The sequence below is a fragment of the Sprattus sprattus genome (assembly GCF_963457725.1).
Source record: "Sprattus sprattus genome assembly, chromosome: 2".
NCBI classification, from domain to species: Eukaryota; Metazoa; Chordata; class Actinopteri; order Clupeiformes; family Clupeidae; genus Sprattus; species Sprattus sprattus.
In genome coordinates this window covers 54,455,503-54,477,455 of record NC_137921.1, presented here as the reverse complement: position 1 = coordinate 54,477,455, position 21,953 = coordinate 54,455,503, and the positions used below count along the sequence as shown (strand labels likewise).

At 42.0% G+C, this 21,953-nt stretch overlaps 1 protein-coding gene across 1 annotated transcript; it reads right to left on the bottom strand.

Annotated features, from left to right (window-relative positions):
* Positions 1 to 7,472: 7,472 nt before the first annotated feature.
* tdrd5 (tudor domain containing 5) lies at positions 7,473 to 21,758 on the bottom strand (the record flags this gene model as incomplete). Its single annotated transcript, XM_080860543.1, is given in 15 exon segments — positions 7,473 to 7,513; positions 7,516 to 7,597; positions 9,398 to 9,574; positions 9,804 to 10,013; positions 11,436 to 11,564; positions 12,020 to 12,220; positions 16,339 to 16,405; positions 16,673 to 16,882; positions 17,026 to 17,222; positions 19,167 to 19,433; positions 20,120 to 20,176; positions 20,261 to 20,344; positions 20,512 to 20,654; positions 20,854 to 21,357; positions 21,524 to 21,758. Coding segments are annotated over 15 exon segments (2,604 nt in total).
* Positions 21,759 to 21,953: the final 195 nt, after the last annotated feature.

Below are 21,953 nucleotides of genomic sequence, written 5' to 3'. Positions count from 1 at the left end.
AACCACGTCAAGCTTCCAGGGTTGGGTCGGATGTATTTTCTGTGGATTTGTGGCTTGCATCTGGATTTTGCATGTAATGTCACCAATTTATGATGATACAAGGTGATGTTGCTTTCTCTTTTCTTCGAAAATGTGTAAAACTTTTCTTCCAATGTCACAAAAACAAGGTAATAAAGACAAGAATGGAAACCAAAGTATCTTTCTGCTACCCAGTATGATCATTTTAAGTATTACTGGGAAGGACACAGAGACAAGGGCTTCTAAATACAACTAACAAGCAACTCAGAAACTATCATTAATGATTTTATTGTACGGTGTCTGTTGCAATACAAAGTTGTTGGATAACAGCCCTGAAATCTGGTCAGTGTGTTGACATACGAATTGATTCATAAGAATTGTGTGGGGATATTAGCGTATTAGCAAATGTCAACACAATAAGAAGAACACATGCATTATATGCCAGCCTCTTCTGTATATACAGTATGTGGATGGTTAGCACAAAACTTACAGAAGAACCCTCAATAGATCTTTTTTTATAATAGGTCTACTCTATTGTATTTGCAAACATGTCAATGTACGACTAACTTCAAGAAACCAATATCATTTAACACTTGCCCTACACTTTGCTTCCACATTACTGCCATGTCACAGTGAGTAATGAACATTCCTTCATGCAGACTTCAGCCAACTAGAGCAAAGTGCTTTATATTTAGTAGCTGGTGTTGAGTTTGGATCAATAGAATGTTCTTTGTGTCCTTTTCTTTCTGGCATGTTCTGTGCGAACAGCAAGCCTTTGACTATCAATTACAGCACAAGGGTAAGAGCTCCACTCCGAGATTGTCTGTGAGAAGCAAAAACATAAATGACTTCACTGTCACTCTCATTCATCATGTTAGATGGTCCAATTCAAGCTTATGTCTGTCTGATCCATAGAGGAACACATCATTCATCATGCCTACATGTTCTGAATACACATGCAGAAGATGGAAACAGAGCAAAACCCTGCCAGCTCCAGGGGAAATGGAGACTACAACCAATGGAGTTGGGACCTGATTACGACTGGCACATATAATGATCTCAGAGTGCAGCATAATGATGTTATATTTCCTCTCTGTTGTGGCTTACCAGGATTCAATGGGAGCCATTTCTAGATGACTAGACATCCTCAAGGGTCAGTGCCTGTAGGCTCGTTAAGGTCTCATTATGGCTCTAATTACAGTGCATGAAATGCCCTGTATTGTTATTCCTAGGCTTCTTCTTCTTCTTCTTCTTCTTCTTCTTCTTGTTACCTTTTTCTGCGATTAATTCAGCCCGAACCGCTTAACGTAGAAACTTCATTCAAACTTTGTCGCGTAGGTATTGTAAAGGACACTTATGCTATGTATTTTTCACTTTTCTAAACTTTATACTTTTTAAGATATTAAATAAAAACGAATCGAAATTTTCCCATTGACTTACATTGGGCCATTATGACATCATAATAGGGTCTTTAAACTGGCTTGCACCTGTGCTTCACTGACAGCTGCGCCAAATCAAAGGAACTTCTTCTCTGTCCCTCTCAATTTAACTGTAACTAGGAACATTAAGACACCTTCCATTCTCTACTTTTTTTCTCTCCATCTCTCCATCTTTCTCTCTATCCCTCTCAGTCTACTTTCTCTCACACTCAATCTCTCTTCTTCACTCCATTTTTATCTCCTTTTTCTCTTTCACTCTTCTTTCCTTCTTCCACTCATCTTTCCTTCTTCCACTCTTCTTTCCTTCTTTCACTTTTCTTTCCTTTCTTCACTCTCCTTTCTTCTTTCCTTTTTTCACTCTTCTTTCCTTTTCTTCTTTCCTTCTTCAACTATTATTTCCTTCTTTCACTCTTCTTTACTTTCTTCACTCTTCTTTATTTTCTTCTTCCACTCTTCTTTCCTTTCTTCACTCTTCTTTCTTTTCTTCTTTCCTTCTTTCACTCTTCTTTCCTTCATCCTCTCTTCTCTTCTTTCTTCACTCTTCTATCCTTTCTTCTTTCCTTCTTCCGCTCTTCTTTCCTTTCTTCTTTCCTTCTTTCACTCTTCTTTCTTTTCTTCTTCCTTTCCTAACTTTTGCATTTCATGCACTGGTATTTCCTTCAGGAAATGCATTTTCTAGTTTGCCTAACAAACCGAGCTAAGGGCAGAGACCCTGTGATGAACACATTGTGTTATTGCATATGGCTTATTTAAGCAATAAGGTTCGAGAGGCAGTACTGTATCGTCAATAATGTACTTGTTCGAGGGAGTTGTTAGGCCCGACGCGTAGCATTATTGACGATACAGTACTGCCTCGAGTACCTTATTACAGTGCATGAAATGCCCTGTATTGTTATTCCTAGGCTTCTTCTTCTTCTTCTTCTTCTTATTCTTGTTACCTTTTTCTGCGATTAATTCAGCCCGAACCGCTTAACGTAGAAACTTCATTCAAACGTTGTCGCATAGGTCTTGTAAATGACACTTATGCTATGTATTTTTCACTTTTCTAAACTTTATACTTTTTAAGATATTAAAGAAAAACGAATATAAATTTCTCCCATTGACTTACATTGGGCCATTATGACATCATAATAGGGTCTTTAAACTGGCTTGCACCTGTGCTTTACTGACACCTGTGCCAAATCAAAGGAACCTCTTCTCTCTCTGTCCCTCTCAATTTAACTGTAACTAGGAACATTAAGACACCATCCATTCTCTATTTTTTTTTCTCTCCATCTTTCTCTCTCAGTCAACTTTCTCTCACACTCAATCTCTCTTCTTCACTCCATTTTTATCTCCTTTTTTCAATATTTTCACTCTCTCTTTATCTCTTCATCCAGAGCCACTCTTGTTCACTCTTCTTTCCTTCTTCCACTCTTCTTTCCTTTCTTATTTTCTTCTTCCATTTTTCTTTCCTTCTTCCACTCTTCTTTCCTTTCTTATTTTCTTCTTCCATTTTTCTTTCCTTCTTCCACTCTTCTTGCCTTTCTTTTTTCCTTCATCCACTCTTCTTTCCTTCTTCCACTTTTCTTTCCTTTCTTCACTCTTCTTTCCTTCTTACACTCTTCTTTCCTTTATTCTTTCCTTCTTTCACTCTTCTTTCTTTTCTTATTTCCTTCTTACACTCTTCTTTCCTTCCTTCACTCTTCTTTCCTTTCTTCTTTCATTATTTCACTCTTCTTTCTTTTCTTCTTTCCTTCTTCCACTCTTCTTTCCTTTCTTCACTCTTCTTTCTTTTCTTCTTTCCTTCTTTCACTCTTCTTTCCTTCTTCCACTCTTCTCTCCTTTCTTCACTCTTCTTTCCTTTTGTCTTTCCTTCTTCCACTCTTCTTTCCTTTCTTCTTTCCTTCTTTCACTCTTTCTTTTCTTCTTCCTTTCTTAACCTTTGCATTTCATGCACTGGTATTTCCTTCAGGAAATGCATTTTCTATTGCTTTTATAACACGGTTGCCAGCGACTTTATAAATATTAAGTACAATTAAAGTAAACCGCTGCCTTTCAGCACAAAAAAAGTTGTAGACACCAAACGTTGTGTATCGCATTTCAGTAGCCAAGAGAAAATAGTCCCCCTTTGTGTGGCTGTTGCTATGCAACAGACAAATAACATTGGGAACTTCACGTCTGTTAGACTAGCACAAAAGCTACGTGTGTTTCAATGGGTTTTTGGTCTAAGCGTTTGCAGTCACTACAAATAATATTCGAGACTTTCAGTAAAGACTTACAATACTCTGCAACATTCATGTAGCACAGAAACAACTAACCGAGTCAATTTAGACATATAAAAAGTCGTGTAGATAGCTTAATTCACATGAAACATTCCCCACTACATTAGCCACAACACGCCGCCATCTTGGTTAGAAATGTCTTTTTGAGTGCGCACTGATATGGAACGCTCAGGTAGATGAAAACAGGTCGTACAGTTACTTTATCGTTGATTAAGGCACACCCCGGAACTAACTCTCAGAATGCAATTAGTGTTATAATTCCATCTACTCGTGTTATAATCTTCATTATTTACTATCATTATTCTTCTCTATTCTTATACATCTTATAGTCACGTGTGTCTCATAGTTAGAGGTTCAATTAGGTTCCAGTTGAAGCTGTCTTTCTAAAGCTCCAGACTCAAGGTCAGAGTGAGACTGTTCTTCTGGTATCTGCCCTCTCTTTGAGCAGACATTGCGGTAGTGAGCTCATACATATTAACATTAACATGTTAACACCCTACCCTAACACACTCTAATTAGAGATGTGGGTAAAGTCTATGTGAAAGCTTCTTCTCTCCCTTGATGTGCATCATTGTAAAGAATAAAACCATGTTCCTGATTGAACATAATTCTCCATTTCCAAGTCTCCATTTGATTGTAGTATTAGAAAAGTACCATCATGGCTCCCCCACAGAGAGGGCTTCAGAAGAGGTGAATATTTTAGAGGGCAACCCAGGGAGTCGACATGAAATAGAAGAGAGGGAAATGTAGGAGTAGAGTGTGAGCATATGGAAGAGGGAAATGTAGGAGTAGAGAGTGTGAGCATATGGAAGAGAGGGAAATGTAGGAGTAGAGAGTGGGAGCATATGGAAGAGAGGGAAATGTAGGAGTAGAGAGTGTGAGCATATGGAAGAGAGGGAAATGTAGGAGTAGAGAGTGGGAGCATAAGAGAGGGAAATGTAGGAGTAGAGAGTGGGAGCATATGGAAGAGAGGGAAATGTAGGAGTAGAGAGTGTGAGCATATGGAAGAGAGGGAAATGTAGGAGTAGAGAGTGGGAGCATATGGAAGAGAGGGAAATGTAGGAGTAGAGAGTGTGAGCATATGGAAGAGAGGGAAATGTAGGAGTAGAGAGTGGGAGCATAAGAGAGGGAAATGTAGGAGTAGAGAGTGGGAGCATACGGAAGAGAGGGAAATGTAGGAGTAGAGAGTGGGAGCATATGGAAGAGAGGGAAATGTAGGAGTAGAGTGGGAGCATAAGAGAGGGAAATGTAGGAGTAGAGAGTGGAAGCATACGGAAGAGAGGGAAATGTAGGAGTAGAGAGTGGGAGCATATGGAAGAGAGGGAAATGTAGGAGTAGAGTGGGAGCATAAGAGAGGGAAATGTAGGAGTAGAGAGTGGAAGCATACGGAAGAGAGGGAAATGTAGGAGTAGAGTGTGAGCATATGGAAGAGAGGGACCTGGCAGGAGAGTGAATGAGAATAGGGGTAGTAAAGGATATTTTGTAATGCATAATCAATACACCTATTCTAAGTCTTCATGTTCCTAAAGACCTTTTGCCTTGGTGGGGAAAGAAGTAAAAATAGAAAAATCAGAATAGGGACACACAATGGCAATTCGGTGTGGGGGGTGACTAACCAGAGACCAGCTAGCTAGCCTATTGACTAGCTCCCCTCATGCTGATCAATGCCTCCTGAAGGGATCTGACTGACCAGTGAAAAACAGCAAGGAGGTCACAGCAAGGTCAGCTAGACAAAGCTGGGAGTAAACAGCTTGGTGAGAATGACCAAATACAGACTGGAAGACAGGTGGAGAGGACAAACTCATCAGAACATTGTAGTTCTTTTAACAAGAGTATGATGATAGATGATGAATCATAAAGTGTATATACATACCTGGGTTGATTGCTATGAGTATAATATGATAAATCATCAAGTGTATATACATACCTGGGTTGATTGCTATGATGGCCCGAACGTCACTCATAATGCTTTCAAATGTGTAGTGCAAAATGTCACACAATACTGCTAGACACAAATTAAAAAAACAAAACATTACTGTACAACACATGAATGTATTACAGTATTGCACCTAACTATTCAACCACAGACACTATTCAGACACAGCTTACTGTACAGACTACTACTGTATGTATCACAGTGCACTATAGTTCTCTAAAATGCAGATGAATATTCTTTGAAGAAAGGACAGCATGAAGTGGCAGCAGGGAATAAGTAAACTGCTGGAATGATGTCTAAGGCTTTAGCTATACTCGGTTGCAGATGCGCACACAGACACTACGGAGGTTCTTAGTATACTTTCTACAGTCTGCTTAGAGTCCACTTTCTAGGGGGACAGTCTAAAAAGGAACATGAAAAGGGTTAATGTGGCTTAATATTCCAAAACAGCGATCAAAGATGACCATATGTCTCTTGGACATGTCGTCTCAAACACTTACAGCTGTCAAAAAAACTAAACTGAAATCCATCAAGTGATTTCCTCTCCATTAACGCACATTATTACACGGCTTTTCTTAATGCTGTAGAATGCTCCATTCACTTGAATGGGGCTTTCCCAACGTTCTGTGGTGAACTATTTTTCCATATTTGACCGTTGCTATGCATAAAAGACCGCTGTCAATTATAAGGAAAAGGATAGACGTGGCTTACTGCTCCAAAAATCAATGTTTTGCTTTTTTGATAGGAGATGGTGCTTAGGACAAGTGAAATGCCAGACAAATCTGGATGCTTTTTAGGAACATTAAAAGCCTTTCACAGAGAGCACATCCACACGGGATTTTGGTTTTCATTTTTGACAGGTGTAAGTTTATGACAAGACTTGTCCTAGAGACTGTATTAGACATTAAGCTGTGTAAAGCCTTTTCACGAATCAGACCATTTCATTTTTATCTACCTTGTCTCATCTCATAAAGCAATGGCAACATGCAATTATAAAAGAATGATTTATTAGAAAAGATGTCATTTTTTTCAATTACATTTTCTCCTTTTTTGTTGGCAACAGTAGTTGAAATCAATGAAAATTGTGTAGAACAAATAATTCAAAAACATCATTGTATTTGGTCACAACATAACACACATAAACATATAAAAAAAAAAATCTTGATCCAAATGTTCACACATAAAATATAAAGGAATGTGCCTTTAACTTCAAACTTTACACAATCCTAACACACAAAACCTACAACACTTTATTTGATCTCTTCCAGATCGAGTAGGTTCTGCCAGGTTACCACTTTTTTTTTTTCTTTTTTTTTTTACAATTTTTGATTGATATATAATGGTAGAGATACAAAAGTTACATTTGCCAGGTTACCACTTGAGGAGGTGCACTCCAGCGGCCATGCGAGTGGCTGGTCTCAGCGCCAGCAGGGAGGCGTGGTGCAGGAACAGTTTGTCTGGAGTGATCCGACCCCCAGAGCTGAACAACGGGAAGCTGAATCCAGGAGCAATCGAAGAGGATGCTTCCACACCTGAAATAGCACAAGACACTTAGTGAGAGTCACCTGAGGGCAAGGCTTTTGCTTGTTCATTTATTTACCTCCCTGTGGGTTCATTTAAGAAACTTCAAGAATTCTGAAATCATCTGAAACATATCTGCTGTGCAAAGCTCAGTTTGCCCAAAATTCTCTCTCTCTCTGGCAGTCACTCTTAGGGCATTTGAAAAACTGTTAGACGCTCACTTCACAAGACGACCCCCCCCTTGTCAGACCCATGTTTGCTCTACCTGTGCTGCAGATTTCCCCCTGCTTCAGATCAAGGGTGCGGATGCTGTAGGTTGGGGATGGTGTGGGTACCGGGGGTGAGCTCTCTGTCCTAGGTGATGACAGCTCCACGGCACAACTCTTCACAGCAGAGACCGAGTAAGGCAATGACTCCTGCTGAGGATCAAGAGAGAATATGTCAGATAATCAGAAGCAGAAAATGTCATCACTTTAGAGAGAAATGGAAGAAACAGTCCTCCATGGTTAGAACCGGTAAACAACATGCCATCTGCTACACTGCCAAACTTCAGTTTCCTTTCTCTTGTAGCTCACCAGTCATGGTAGATTATACATTTTAACACAATAGTACTTCTAAGTCAAAAATATTATGCTGACATGTAAGGACTAAAACTATGCAATTAACATTTAGATCATGTGGCTTAAATATACACCAGTATCTGTGAGTGTGTGTGTGTGTGTGTGTGTGTGTGTGTGAGAGAGTGAGAAGTTCGTGTGTGTGGTCAGAATGAAGCCAGTAACTTTTTCCTTTTGAAGATTTTCATTAAAATACAAAACCCCTGGAGGCGATGAAAAAGAAGCTAAATGAGGATCTTCTGCCAGAGAAACGGTGCCATAGTAGACAAAGCATTTTGAATGCATTTCATTTGCAATCTTCCTCCCGAGGTTCAGGGAACACACAAGATTCACTATACAGATGAGATTTGGATGAGATCATAACCACATAAAGCACTTACTGTAGTGCAAGATGGAGAACTACAAGGAGTGATTTGGACACAGAACACATCAACTCAATAAAAAGGAAGGAGCATGATTGTGGCATGTAAGAACACACAAACATCCACCCTCCTGAGGGCTGAAAAAAGCAATACCCTAGAAGAGCCAGATGCTCATCTTTCTAGCATGTCCTCGTTGTGGCTTGGTCTCCCAAGAAGATGTGCAGCATCACAGAGAACAGGGCCTATGGACAACATCAGCATGAATCATTTAGCAGTCCGTCCCACTATCTGATGGATTACTCAGAAGGACAAAGAATTGGCCCAGATGAATTCCATTTCCTGGCCGCTGCCACCATGTATTATTTATGTTGAGGTGAGGGGGGTGGAGTTCATTCGGATGCAACACCAGCGTGCCTGGTGGGGGCTCAGGCCCGTAGGAGTCAATGATTTAGTCACTCTGAATACCTGATCATGGGGAGAGGCGAGGAGGGTTACAGGGGGGAGCTGTGAGGTCAGAGGCATCTAACTTAATCAACTCATTCCACAACCCAGGAGGAGAATGCAGCCAACAGCTGAGAGCCTCGCCTCAGAAAATAGAAAGAAGGAGCCATGAGTGAGGCAGTGAATGTCTGTGCCACATCATGGCAGATGCCATTAAAACTCAGTCATGTTCTTGCTTGTCCTGATTATGACTGGGAACATTCATTTTCACTGCTCAAGGAGGCTGATCAGGAACAGGGTTCACGGTAGTTAGGAGATGTATGCCAGAAAATGGGTTCTCTGTGTGTGTATGTATATAAAACAAAACAAAAATGTCAATTAAATTTGCTCTTAAGGGAAGGCCATAAACTATGAGAAAAGGTAGTGGTCACTGAAGCAGATACTGATGAGCTAATGGAAGCATCACCAGGAGAGTGCAGTGATTTTCTGTTTGACCGAGTGCTTGTGAAGCTCTTACTGTTTGACTAACCTCATCTTACCTCATGCAATGGAGTTTGTGTTGAAATAACTACTGGTAAGGCATTTTAGCCTGGCACACAGCTTAGATCGGACCCCTTCATTTTGGTTTGGTTTAATTTTGGCCTACACTTTCATATAGCCCCAAATAGGCTAAAATTACACAATTCAGCCCATTAGCTGCAGGGCTGCAGAGGTTTCACTAAATCAATTTATAAATCGCAGTTAATAGTCTGGAAAGACGGTATTTCTGTGTGTAAAACTCCATGTGAGCTTCTCTTACCTTGGGGATGCTGTCATCATGATCAATCTCTAGTGAGGGCTTCTCTGGGCTCTCAATCTCTAGTGAGGGCTCACTTCTGTGTCGCTCAGGATTCCAGCCTTGGTCCCAGTCACTGGAGATCAACATGTCTTTACAAAGCAGAGCCTCAAAAGGGTTGACCTTGGGTTGGACCTCATCCTGAAACACACCAAAAATGTACACACACAAAACAATGAAATATGAAATGCTATGTTTGGTTAATACAACAGACCCAACAAGAGCTCAAATGGGTTGGCACAAAATGACTGAAAATCATTACCATACCCTGACCTCAGCGTGGCCCTGTTTGCAGTGCCTTGCAAAATCAATGGCTTTGCACTGTGAGGGAGACTGTGAATGTGTGAAAAGGCATTTTGAGCAGCACAATGACCTCAGTGATGTCAGTAGAATGCGTCTTGGGGATGTCATCTAGGGCTACAGTCTCCACAGGGAGGGCTCTAGCTCCCACAACTGGAATGTCAGGCAGAGGGGCAGATTCCAGGACGGGAACATTAGGCAGAGGGGCAGATTCCAGGACGGGAACATTAGGCAGGGGGGCAGATTCCAGGATTTTGGCCTCAGTGACAAGATCAGTGCACTAAAAAAAAAACATAATTTACTCAACAAAACAACTAGTACTCACATGTATTCATGCACCATTCCTACACCACATTTAAAGAAACACAAAAATGATGAATATCATTCTCATTGTGCAGAGGATGACGGGTTAACATTCGGATGTAAACCACTATATATAATCAGGGCAAATCTCTACAGAGTATTGTACAGAGTTACAATTTTGAAGGTATAATGACTGAAGTGCTTGTTTAGGGCTTTTATGTCTAGCATAGGGCACACACCCCCACACCCTTTTGACACAATGAAGTGGGACACAACAATGGGACAACTCTGATGGCCTTTTCCTGCAGTATGTTATTTCCTCTCTCAGTACAGAGGCGGACCACTCTAGGACATGGGACACAGGCACAGTTTTCTGTTTGTCATCTCTGCGTATAGTTTCCAATACCCAGGGTATAGTTGTACATGAATGCTCCAAGAGAAGCTAAGCTGTTGGCCTGATGAATTTGAAGTGCAATGGCACTCTCTAGTGGCTGTTGGGAGGCAGGGCTGGCCACTGTGTGCGAAGAAACTGATAAGCCACCTGCATATCAGTCACGGCTGGACCGAAGAGGCCGGTTGGGGAGATGGGCTGATCCAGAAAAATGCACTCTGTCCTTACCAGCCATGTTTAACAGGTTGAGCCACAGGTGCCTCTGCGCAACCACAGCCAAGCCCACTGTGGAGCAGCCTGACCGGAGCCACAGGTGGAGAGCATAGTGTAGTCAGGCAGTGCGGACATGCAAACACGCTTGACATGTCCTCCAGCTCAGCGAGGTAGGCCAGTATCATGGACACTGTGTTTTGCGGTTTGGGCAGAGGACCTTTAGATTTGACTCCCTGGGTAAGAGGGTCTAATGCCAGTGGTGACGAACAGCACCAGATAGCTAGCTACGGACTGCTTGACATGGGGGCAGTCACACCAGGCAAGTAAGTTAGCCATTTTCATGTTCTGGAAAATCAGAACCATAGCTGAGTGGGGTCTGTTCCAGGTTTTAATATAGTAAGCCAACCCCACGTTAGCATGTTCAAGACCTAGGCAGTTTACAGTCCATTCGATTGATTGCATACCCACAGTATGCGTTCTGGTCTAGAGCGATGCACTTTGCAGACAAACGTTACAGGCTAGCCACATCTCTCACCACTGCTATTAGCATGAGTGGCAAAGTTGGCAGTCCGGAGAGGAAGAGAACAACTAACGGAGTTCACCCGAAAACTGAACATGGTTCAGGCTAGCAGTTAGGCAGGTGAGAGAAGTCACTACGATGCTCTGGAGAGGAGTGTTGGGCTCTGTTATTTAGATAGTTGATAACCAAGTGGAAGAAAGGTGCACATATAGATAATAGATAATAAATAATATGATGCTCCATAGTGTTGTGGGGCTGATGGTCAGTTGGGTCACCTGCTCTGGGCTGCTTGTGACCACTGTGGTAATTCCATGCGTCTCCTCTAGGGCAGTCTCTGGGATCTTCACCGGCTGGAGCTCACCCTCCCCCAGGTACAAAGACACTGGGTTGGACTTACAAGATGTCTAAAAAAAAAAACAGAACAAAAAAAACTATTTCTGGATATCACATTTACATTGCTTTTATACACGTATGCACTATTCAGTTAGACATCTGCTTGATGCTCTGTCAAATTTGACAGAAGGACTTATGTAGCATTCTGTACTGTTTGGGTATGGTCCTTACAAAAATAATTCTCAAACACCTTTGTTGTAGCTGCAGCCTGTGACATATTAGCGCTGTAATGTTTGTGGTAACAGCTTTTTGCAGTGTCTGCAAGTTTAAAATACATCAGTGTTGGAATTTCAATCTGAATTGTGGTCTCTTTGTAGACTGCCACTGAAATGTCCACAACCAAGGCCTTTTTCACAATGTCACATGAATTTTGATCATTAAGACTTAGATGTATGAGGTGTCTCTGTAGAGCTAGATATATGTTGAGATTTTTCAGTGAAACCTCCACCCATGTCAGGGTACTAACCTCCAAGTACTCTGCTTTAGCCCAGGGTAGCGCATGTCCCTCCGTCTGAAGGGTGCTGTGGACATAGACATCCTCCTGGGTGTGTGTGTCACACAGAAAGAGCTGCATGAAAGCACCACGGTAACGGTCTATGGCCGCCACCAGAAGTCGATCGCAGCACAGTTTCTGGAAACATCCAATGGCACTTGCTGTCCAGCAGCCCTGTGTTAAAGGAGGAAAGCTGAAGATCAATCATCTACCTATGCCCTGGACCAGTTCTTTCCTGATTTAAAGTCCTTCTTATAATACTCGTCTTAATATGTACAGGTGACTGAATACTTTCAAATGTAATGTAAATTTAAAGACTTCATTCTTTTTAAAGGGATACTAAGGTATGAGATGCATTTACATTAGGGATGCACCGATACCACTTTTTTACAAACCGATACGGGTACGAGTATTTGTATTTGTGTACTTGCCGATACCGAGTACCGATACCGTTACTTCCAAGATTTGGTTTCCATGAAAGATTTTATTTTATCCTCTGCAGGTTATGTCAAGCCTATAGTACAACATTAACAGAAGGCTATCCCAAACCAAAAATAAACAGAGCTTTCTGGTTTTAACAAAAAAAAAAAGAGTCAATATCATCACATTAGACAAAATGTAAATATAGACAGATGGCAAATTTGCTGCATAGTTAACAACACAGTCTGCTTAACAAAAAGTGAACAGAACTATTCCTGGATAAGAACATGAGCACAGTTCAGTTACAAAAGGATCAACAACTGTCTTCCTCCCCTTCTCTCTCTCTCTCTCTGTCTGAGTGCGTGCGCGGTTTTTTCTTTTGCAAGACGTCAGTAAAGATTGGTTGCTTTGGTCTCTTGCGCCACTGGCATGAGTGAACTTTGCACTATGGTGCGTCTTCAGATGTTTAATCAAATTGCTTGAGTCAAACGAAGTACTTTCCTTTCCGCCCCTCGACACTGTAACAGTGCAGATCTTACACTGTGCCTTACTCCTGTCATCATTTATCTTAAAATGAGTCCAAATCGCCGTTAAGGCAGCACAACGGTATAGCCAGGGCCGGAGTGGGGCCACTTTTCAGCCCGGGAATTTCAGGCCCATGACCGGCCCACTTTTTCCATGGTAGCGGAAATTGGATAAATGAAGCAACAGTTCAGCTCTTACTATTCAGATTTTTTTTTTTTATTAATACCATGGTTCAACAAATAATGTAAAGGTTAAATAATAATCCACTTAAACTGAGAGGTCAACAAAAAATATTCCGCTATTCCACAAGGATAGGTTGATAATTAACAAAAGCAGAAATAAATAAATAAAGCATTTGAAATCCCACTCTTCAACAACGAGGATATTGATCTAATGTTTACAGTTCAACTCACAGTACAGTAAACAGTTACATTGAGAATAGCACCAACAGCATCTACAGCATCAGTAACTGCCTAAGCATTGCACTGGTTTCAGCCACTTTATCTATAACTGTGTCACTGCTTCTAGACATGAGGATTTCCTTTTCTGTGCACATTAACATTAAATCCTCCAAGTTCTCCTGACTCAATGAGTTTCGAAGCCTATTCTTCACAAATGTTAGGGTTTGGAAAGCTTCTCTCACATGCAACCTGTGTGATGGACAAAGTCAACCCAAACTTATATGCTTACCTAATGACATGATAAGCATCTGTGAGGAGGTTGTACAGTGAGAGTATTAAATGGGCACAAATGGCACAGTTTTTGCAGGAGGAACAGGTCCCGCTTTCAAGCTCCATCTCTGGTTCTTCCATATATGGTAGTCCGCCACTATCCTCCTGACCTTCCTGTGCCATCTCACTAGCCTACATGCCCAGACAGTACAACCTTCAAGAGAGGACTTTTTCAGTCTCTCCCACTGGTATGCCAGGCTAGACAGCTCAGTTTGTAATGTGCTAACAGTAACTCTGTAATCAAATGTAAGCAGACATTTGCTGATTTCCTGGAGTGCTGAGTTAGGGAGCCCATCTATCTTTATTTCAGGAATGTTTTTAGGGTCAAGACAAGCTAAATCTGAGGCAAGTTTTGCATTTGCTGAAAACCTCCTATCCATGCTACCTGCCACAGTGTCCAGAATAACATTATGGACATTCACTTCGAAAGCAACATCAGATGAGACAACTGGTTCATCATCTAAAATTTCCCCTGGCATTCTTTTCTTTCATCAAGCACTGTCATGTACTGCTCTTTCTTACATTAAATAACTTTAATTCATATTGTTTATTTGGTTAACCTCTCTACCTGTCCCTGTAGTCATGGCCTCCTCATTGCACATTTCGTGCTCATCATTTTCAGCAGGAGTCATTTTACCATATATTGGGTGATATAAAAAGGCTAATATTTCAATTAAATGTAATATTTTGCTTGCGAATAGGTTTACAACGCTACAACGATATTAACCAACGCTACAATGCTAGCCGAATATTTACGTTGCTAATAATTAGGCCTATGTCTCTCTTTACCAGTTGCCACTTGTGTTTTTACCTCTTGAAAATAAATCGGTAAACTTGGCACATTTGGCAGCATCCTCCTCCAATGCCTTTCTTTATTTCAAACTGGCTTTTTCAGCCCCTCCTGGCCTTTTCCTCCCATCCATCCTCCCTGCCTCGTATCGATGCGTTTGGGCCGGCCCAGCAGCAGTCTAATGAGAAAACTTTTTGGAAAAGACGGGCTGTGGACCCAACCAACTCTATTTGGGACGGGAGAACTTCCTCACATGGTACAACCCATGCCGAGGCTGCGGTGTCAGAATGTGAAACGTGTTTAGCCTACTTTAAGAGAAGATGAACGAACGTGACAAATGTCAAAAAATTAAATTCTCGACCGGCCCAGAAGTGAAGTGGCCCACCGGGAAAGCTCCCGATTCTCCCGTTTACCCACCCCGGGCCTGGGTATAGCGATTTCTTACTAGAGTTGAATGTTGACAATGAACTGGGCTACGTTCTTGCAGCCACACTTGCCTGATCTTTGACTGTTAGTGAAGTTGTTTGCAACCTAGCCAACATAGCTATCACAATAACATTGCAAAGAAGTTAACGCAAGAGCACTTAATATTAGCATCAGGTGGAAAAACGAAAGAAAAAAAACCTGTAATACTAGCATCAATGTCCAAGAGTGTTAAAACAACCTTGCTAACATCGCTAACGGGATGTCTTGCTAGCGGCTACTTGCCGAACTAGCAAGTCAACAAGATTCCTAACACAGTCAAACATCAAGCAACTGAAACACAAGACAAGGCAGACGTCCTCTTTTACCCTGACATGTCCTCCTTTCGAGACCTAAATGCGTCCGGGTAAAAGAGGAGAAAACAAATACATCCCGTCCCCGTCAATCAACCGTAGCAAATGGCAATAATAATGGCTAATGACAGTAGGCTAGCCCCTACACTTAGCCTATGTAACAGCAGTTCTAAGTTAACTGCAAAACATAAAATAACCGTCGTACGTGTTAAGTTGAGTTTGAACTTGAAGTTGAAATCGATTCAATAACAGCTTGGATACGATGTGTGGAGGTGGCTTGCGTAAGCTAACGGTTTTGCTAGCTGGGTAGCTTGCTTCCGTTAGCCAAACTAACTAACTATATGGTTTTGTTTGCCAAACCACGGCAGACAAAAAAACTTCCGTCACGTTGTGGCTTTGTGTTATTTGCCGCTACACAAATGTGGACCTTACTTGTTCACAACAGTGTTTTGGGTATAATTACTTCGCTGCCCTAGAAGCTACTTTGCCCACACCAGCTATATTTTTTCTAAAATCTCTATCTGTCTGCAATACCGCTCTCGGCCTCTATGCAACTTCGGCCCTCTCACACCTGCCAGGCAAAGACAGTAGAGGAGAAGAAACCACACGCGTTCAGACGCAACCCTGGGTATCGTTTTTTGGTATCGGTAATTTAAAACGAGTACGAGTATGAGTATTTTAACAAAGTATCGACCCGATACCCGATACTGGTATCGGTATCGGTGCATCCCTAATTTACATGTTACTACAAACGGTTATACTAATCGTGGTAGTAGTTATTATTTATAGTCAAATAGTAATTCAGTCATTTCATCAGTATATGGTTAAATATTATACTACATTATTATGGCAGCACTAGATTAACACTAGTGACAGCATTCTTTTACAATCATCTAGTCACATACTCAAGGTATTTTATCAATCACTATCCATATCAGCTATGATATTAACAACTTGCAACTTATAGACAATCTTACATGGTTACAGGCCAAACAATCCTGAAGAATGCCTAATTTCAACAGGATAGACAAATCTGGTTTTCCACATTACCCCAACTGGCTTGATCCCCGAGAGAGATGATGGAATGGCCTGGGCGGGGAGTGTTGAGTAGCATGCCCTGAAATTAAAAACAATCTTTTCACTGTTATCTGCAGTGTAGAACATGAAGACTGTGCCATTGTTGTCATGTTGTGCTGCCTCCTACTCTACAATTATACATTTCATAAACACCACATCATTGTGTTGTGTCTCCCTGAACACCTACTTGAGGTTTAGCATAGAACTATCATATATTAAATGCATTGAGACCCTTCAGACTATACAGCTAGTGCAACAAAAGCAACCACATCAATGACTAGACCAAGTAAGAGTAAGAGGCACACACTTGAGGAAGCAGAGGCGGTCGCTGTCCACAGTGGTAACATCTCCGAAGTCTACGTAGTACACCTCCACCTGCTGGCTGTCTAGCACTTGGAGGATGACCACCCGATAGAACCAGATGTCCCTAGGGGCCACGCAGCACACCTGCCCAGGCCGCAGGAAGCACTGCAGCAGCCTGTAGCGCTGGCTCATCTCTGGGCATGCATAAAAGGTCCTGGAGACAGGAAAACATGTCAGCTCATCGATCATCTCTGCTCCTTATGAACCAAGCCAGCTGAGTTTCTTAAGGTTTGCTCTTGAAGTAGTAAAAACTTTACACAAATAAAAAAATGCCAAATAGAATGCACTGAGCGGAACCTCATTTGCAGCATCATGTCCTCCAGCATGCGAGACTCCTGGCCCTCGAAGCGCACGTAGAAGTGAGCAGGTGACTCCACATGCTCCACCAGCACGGGCAGCAGCTCTCTCTCACTACGCTGGTTTGGAGCCTTCAGCTTCTGGTTCTGCACAGCATCGAGGGGCACCACGGATTCCACAGGGACCTGCTCCAAAACCTGTGTACAGGCAAACAAACACACAGGCATGTACCAACACACACTCAAGAAAGGTGCATCCACTTCATCACCGAAATGTAGGCACACAACCATATCTACATACAATGTACACTTACAGGTACACAAAACCATACGTACACACCAGGGGTGCAAACTCATCAGGGATGAAAAAGGTGACAACGATGCGAACCCCCTAGTGGGGTCCAGGGCATGCTCCCCGGGGAATATATATTATATACAGTGCTGCTTGAAAGCATGTGAACCCCTTGAGCAGTTAAGAGTTTTCTGTTGTTTTACCACGATTTTCCTAGTCTATCATCACCAGTTTTCCATATATGAAATGTAAGGTTTATGTTTATCAATTGCATGAATTGTGAAAATTGCCAAAAAACGACATGAAAGATGGAATTAGTGTATGTGCAAAAGTAAGCTGAACCCCCAGCTGCATAGGTAACAGATTCGGTGAAACACATTTGGGTGCCTAGTGTACCCACACAGATCAACAATGCCCAGAGGAAAGGAGATATCCGAGGACATCAGGAAGAAGGTATTGACAGCCCAAGTACAGTGCCACTTTAAAGTATGTGAACCCCTTGACCACTTAGGAGTTTTCTGTTGTTTTACCATGATTTTTCATTTTTTTCATCACCAATTTTCCATAGAAGGAATGTCAGGTTTATGTTTATCATTTGCATGTACTTTTTTTAGAGGGAATTGTTTGAGTAGCCAAAAGACTACATGAAACATGGAATTAGTCCATTTCAAAAGTAAGTGAACCCCCAGCTGAATTGGTAAAGTTAAGCAGGTAACAGATTCAGTGAAACTTATTTGGGTGCTTAATTAGTCAATTAAGCAAACCGATCATCTGAGACATCCTTAGGGAAAGGTTTGGGCAACACAGATTAAAAGAGAGAGGAAACCAACCAAACTACTGTAGTGCCAAGGTGTACCCACACAGATCAACAATGCCGAAAGGAAACGAGATATCCGAGAACATCAGGAAGAAGGTTCTGACAGCCCATCAGTCTTGGGAAAGCTATAAGACCATCTCTTAAAGATTCCAGCTCCATCCATCCATCCAAGACAAATAATTTAGAAATGGAGGGCATTCAACATGACCGCATCTCTGCCTAGAAGTGGACGCCCATCAAGACCATCACCAAGAAGCACCAGAAGAAGAATAAATCAGGTAAAAGTCAACCCACACATCACCTCTAAAGAGTTTCAGACCTCTCTGGCAGCATCTGGGGTAAATGTACATGGGTCTACAATCAGACGAAAATTGAATAAACATGACATTCATGATCGGGTTGCTAGAAGGAAGCCTCTGCTCTCAAGAAAGAACAAAACTGCCCGTTTCAACTTTGCCCGAGAGCACTTGGATAAACCAAAGGCCTTCTGGAAGTCCCTTCTTTGGACAGATGAGTCCGAGATAGAATTATTTTGTCACGATCAAAACCAACAATTTTCGTCTGATTGTAGACCCATGTACATTTACCCCAGATGCTGCCAGAGAGGTCCGAAACTGTCATACGGTTCACAAATGACATCAACCATTTTTGCTGGTTACAATAACGGTGTTATCGGATAGAACAGTGTCTATTTCTCAGTAACTTTTGAAAAATCTAAGCGCGAAAACATGACAAAAAGACATGTCTTCTATACACCGGTCTATTACGGCATCGAGGCAGCTACCCGAAGACTAGAAATAAAAAAAAAACGTGCCTGTCTTGATGAAATGGGTTGGCCAAACGAACAAGCTTGAAAAAAATATTCATGACAGCTTGCGTTCGCTGAATTTCGCCAAAAGGTGACGAGTTTGCACCCCTGACACACAAACATGCCCTGCACACACAATGGAATTTACAACAAAGTTTGACAAACCACACATATGTTTAACAGCTACACAGGCAGAGGATTGCTTACAGATGCAGGTGGCCATACCTGTTGGAGAGTTGTGTTGACCTTCTGCTCAGCGTTGACCTGCAGGTCATCTGCAGTGTCGTCCTCTGTGGTTCTATCCCAGTGGGACTCCTCACAGCTGAAGTAGTGGCCCTTTTCTGAGGTGTCTGATGCTTGCATCACCATCAGGTGACCAGTCGCCTCCTCTGAGTCAGGTTTCACGCAGAGGACGTCACTCATGGCCCCCACCAGCTCCGAGACATTCACAAAGCCACTCTCAGCCAGGGGCAGGTCCTCCCCAAACAGTTTCTGAGCACAGGTCACAGGACAACACACTAAATATGAAACAAGACAACCACCTCATCACACTGGAAACTAAACCTGATAACACGTACACACACACACACGTGATTTTGATTCCCTTTGCACAACACAATGTGTTGTCCATAGTTACTTTTCCTCAGATTTGGTAACAGGGCAGAGAGGTGTATGATCTTAAAAAACTAAAACCATGAAAAGCAAAAGAACTCAAAAGCCAAATTGATACTTTACACTAATAATCTTGCCCCACTGATAACGGTTTTGGTCAAGTGACAACATGAAAAGGAGATATGTCTGATATTATGGAAGTTGACATTCTTGATGTTTACCATCACTATGGCTGCAAATGTTATTCTAATCATTCATTATTCTCTAACTGCCTAATCACAAAAAGGGCTTTCTAGTGTAAAACTTGTTGACTCTCCTAAGTAAATACAGCTGTTGCATCATGCAGATTATCTAGTTGTTAAACACTTTTACTAAAACTATACTAAATTAGTCTTCAGTATCTTTGTTAGAGTTACCAAGAAGATTTCCCAGAAAAAAAGGAGGATTTTGTATGGAAAAAGGCTCTTCGTACCCGTGTATTTTGTTTAAAAAGAAATAAACCTTTTCTAAAGCAGTCTCTACAGTATCTGCCCAATGCCAGCGCAAGGTAAGCCTGTCATTCCCACCTTGTACACCAGGGGGAGCTGATGGAGGGCGATTCCACTGGTGTTTTCAGCCACGATCTGGGGACACATGACACAGAGAAAGGTCAAATGGCATTTCTAACTGTAGCTTAAGAGGTTGGTTTTCTTCATACCCTGACTGACCTGCTGGAGTTTGGCCTTTAACTCCGGGCTGACTGTGCCCGCATCCCCAAACTCAATGATCTGCTGCCGGAGCTGCTCCTCAAGCTGCTCACACACAGAAACATAGCAGACACAGCTGGTTTTAGTCCCAAAAGTCATGGTTTCATAATTTGAACAATGCTCATTTTTGTTCCAAATGACAGGTACTTTAAATTAAAATGGTTTGCGTAATGGATACATTGATGGAGAGATTGAGCTCAAGACAAACAAACCTTTAATATAGACTTCTCAAAGAACTGACGATCCACAGCCGAATCTACATCCTGCCTGTCAGTGTTGGTAGTTGGCACTTCTGACACATGTGGATCAATTACATTGTCCTGATTTTCAGTCTGAGGCCGACTCTCCTTTGAAACTGAGGTGGATAGGTTAAAAGAGCCACAACACAATTAACATTGCAACATTTTCTACAACAATTTTACAAACATTTGTATTGTTTAAACCATAAAGCTACCGTATTGAAAGAAATGTGAACACGCTGTCAAACGTGGCTACTGTCAAACCCAAGCTCTATAAAATCAACCAAGACATAATGTACCACTCCACATTCACACCTAAGCATGGAGACGGCCTGCTCGCTGAACTGGACACATGGTGCTGGGGAGCTTCTGCACTGTGACAGGGTGTCACCGGCCTGAGTGTGGTAATAGAGCTCTTCAGTGAGGTAATAGGGCTCTTCAGATTGAGTAGGGACCCACTCCGGCTCTGTTCAACGGCGATCATATCAGTAGAGGCGGCGAGCATCTCAGCAAGAGAGTAATAGCCATAGCATCCAGGCTGCAGCCGTCGTCCAAAACGGAGTGCATAGCGTTGCTCTAACTCGGACAACCTCAGCGGGCCCTGAGACAGAAGCTGACGGAGCTGGCTTCGCAGATGTGCAGGGAGCGGTGGAGGGCCAGAGACCCGTCTTGGCATGATGAGCAAGTTGACCTGTGGGTAGTGTAGTCTGCTTGTTCCAAAGGACCTGACAGGAGTCCGCCGGAGAGGTGGCTTGGCCTTGGTGGCCCGCTGTTTGGCCACCAGTTCCCGAATACCTCTTGTGGTTTCATCACAAACAGCTGAACAATAAAGGCACTTAATTATGACATGTGTAAGTATGTTACAATGACATGAGGCTTAGTAATATATGAGGGATTTATAAGAGGATATGAAGATATTGGGGAATAAGTGGACACATTAAAATAAAGATTAGATCAAATGTTTTAATATGGTATTAGCATTTACCTTTTAACATCATACTGCCATCTTTTCCATAATCCACATAGACAACGTCAGGCATCTCTTTAACCATGTCAAGAACATGTCGGAATCCAAGCACCCTCAGAGGTAGAGGGTGACCGACTAATGCCTGGTAGTCACGCTTGAGCTGGTCTGGTGCAACGCCAAATTTGGCTGAGACCAACAAGGATCGCACATCCTTTTTCAGGGCCGAGAACAACTGATCCTGATTCACATTCATGACTGGCAAAGGGAAAAACTTAATTAAGCCTACATTATGAATTGAGAGCGAGAGTATCTAGTAGTAAAGCCATGTTAGCGGAGATGTAATTGTATGTGAAAGAGAGGTAACCGCATGACTTACACGACTCCTATAGTAATATAATTACTATCGTGAACATTATACACCTTTCTTTCCAAATAGCATGCATTACGG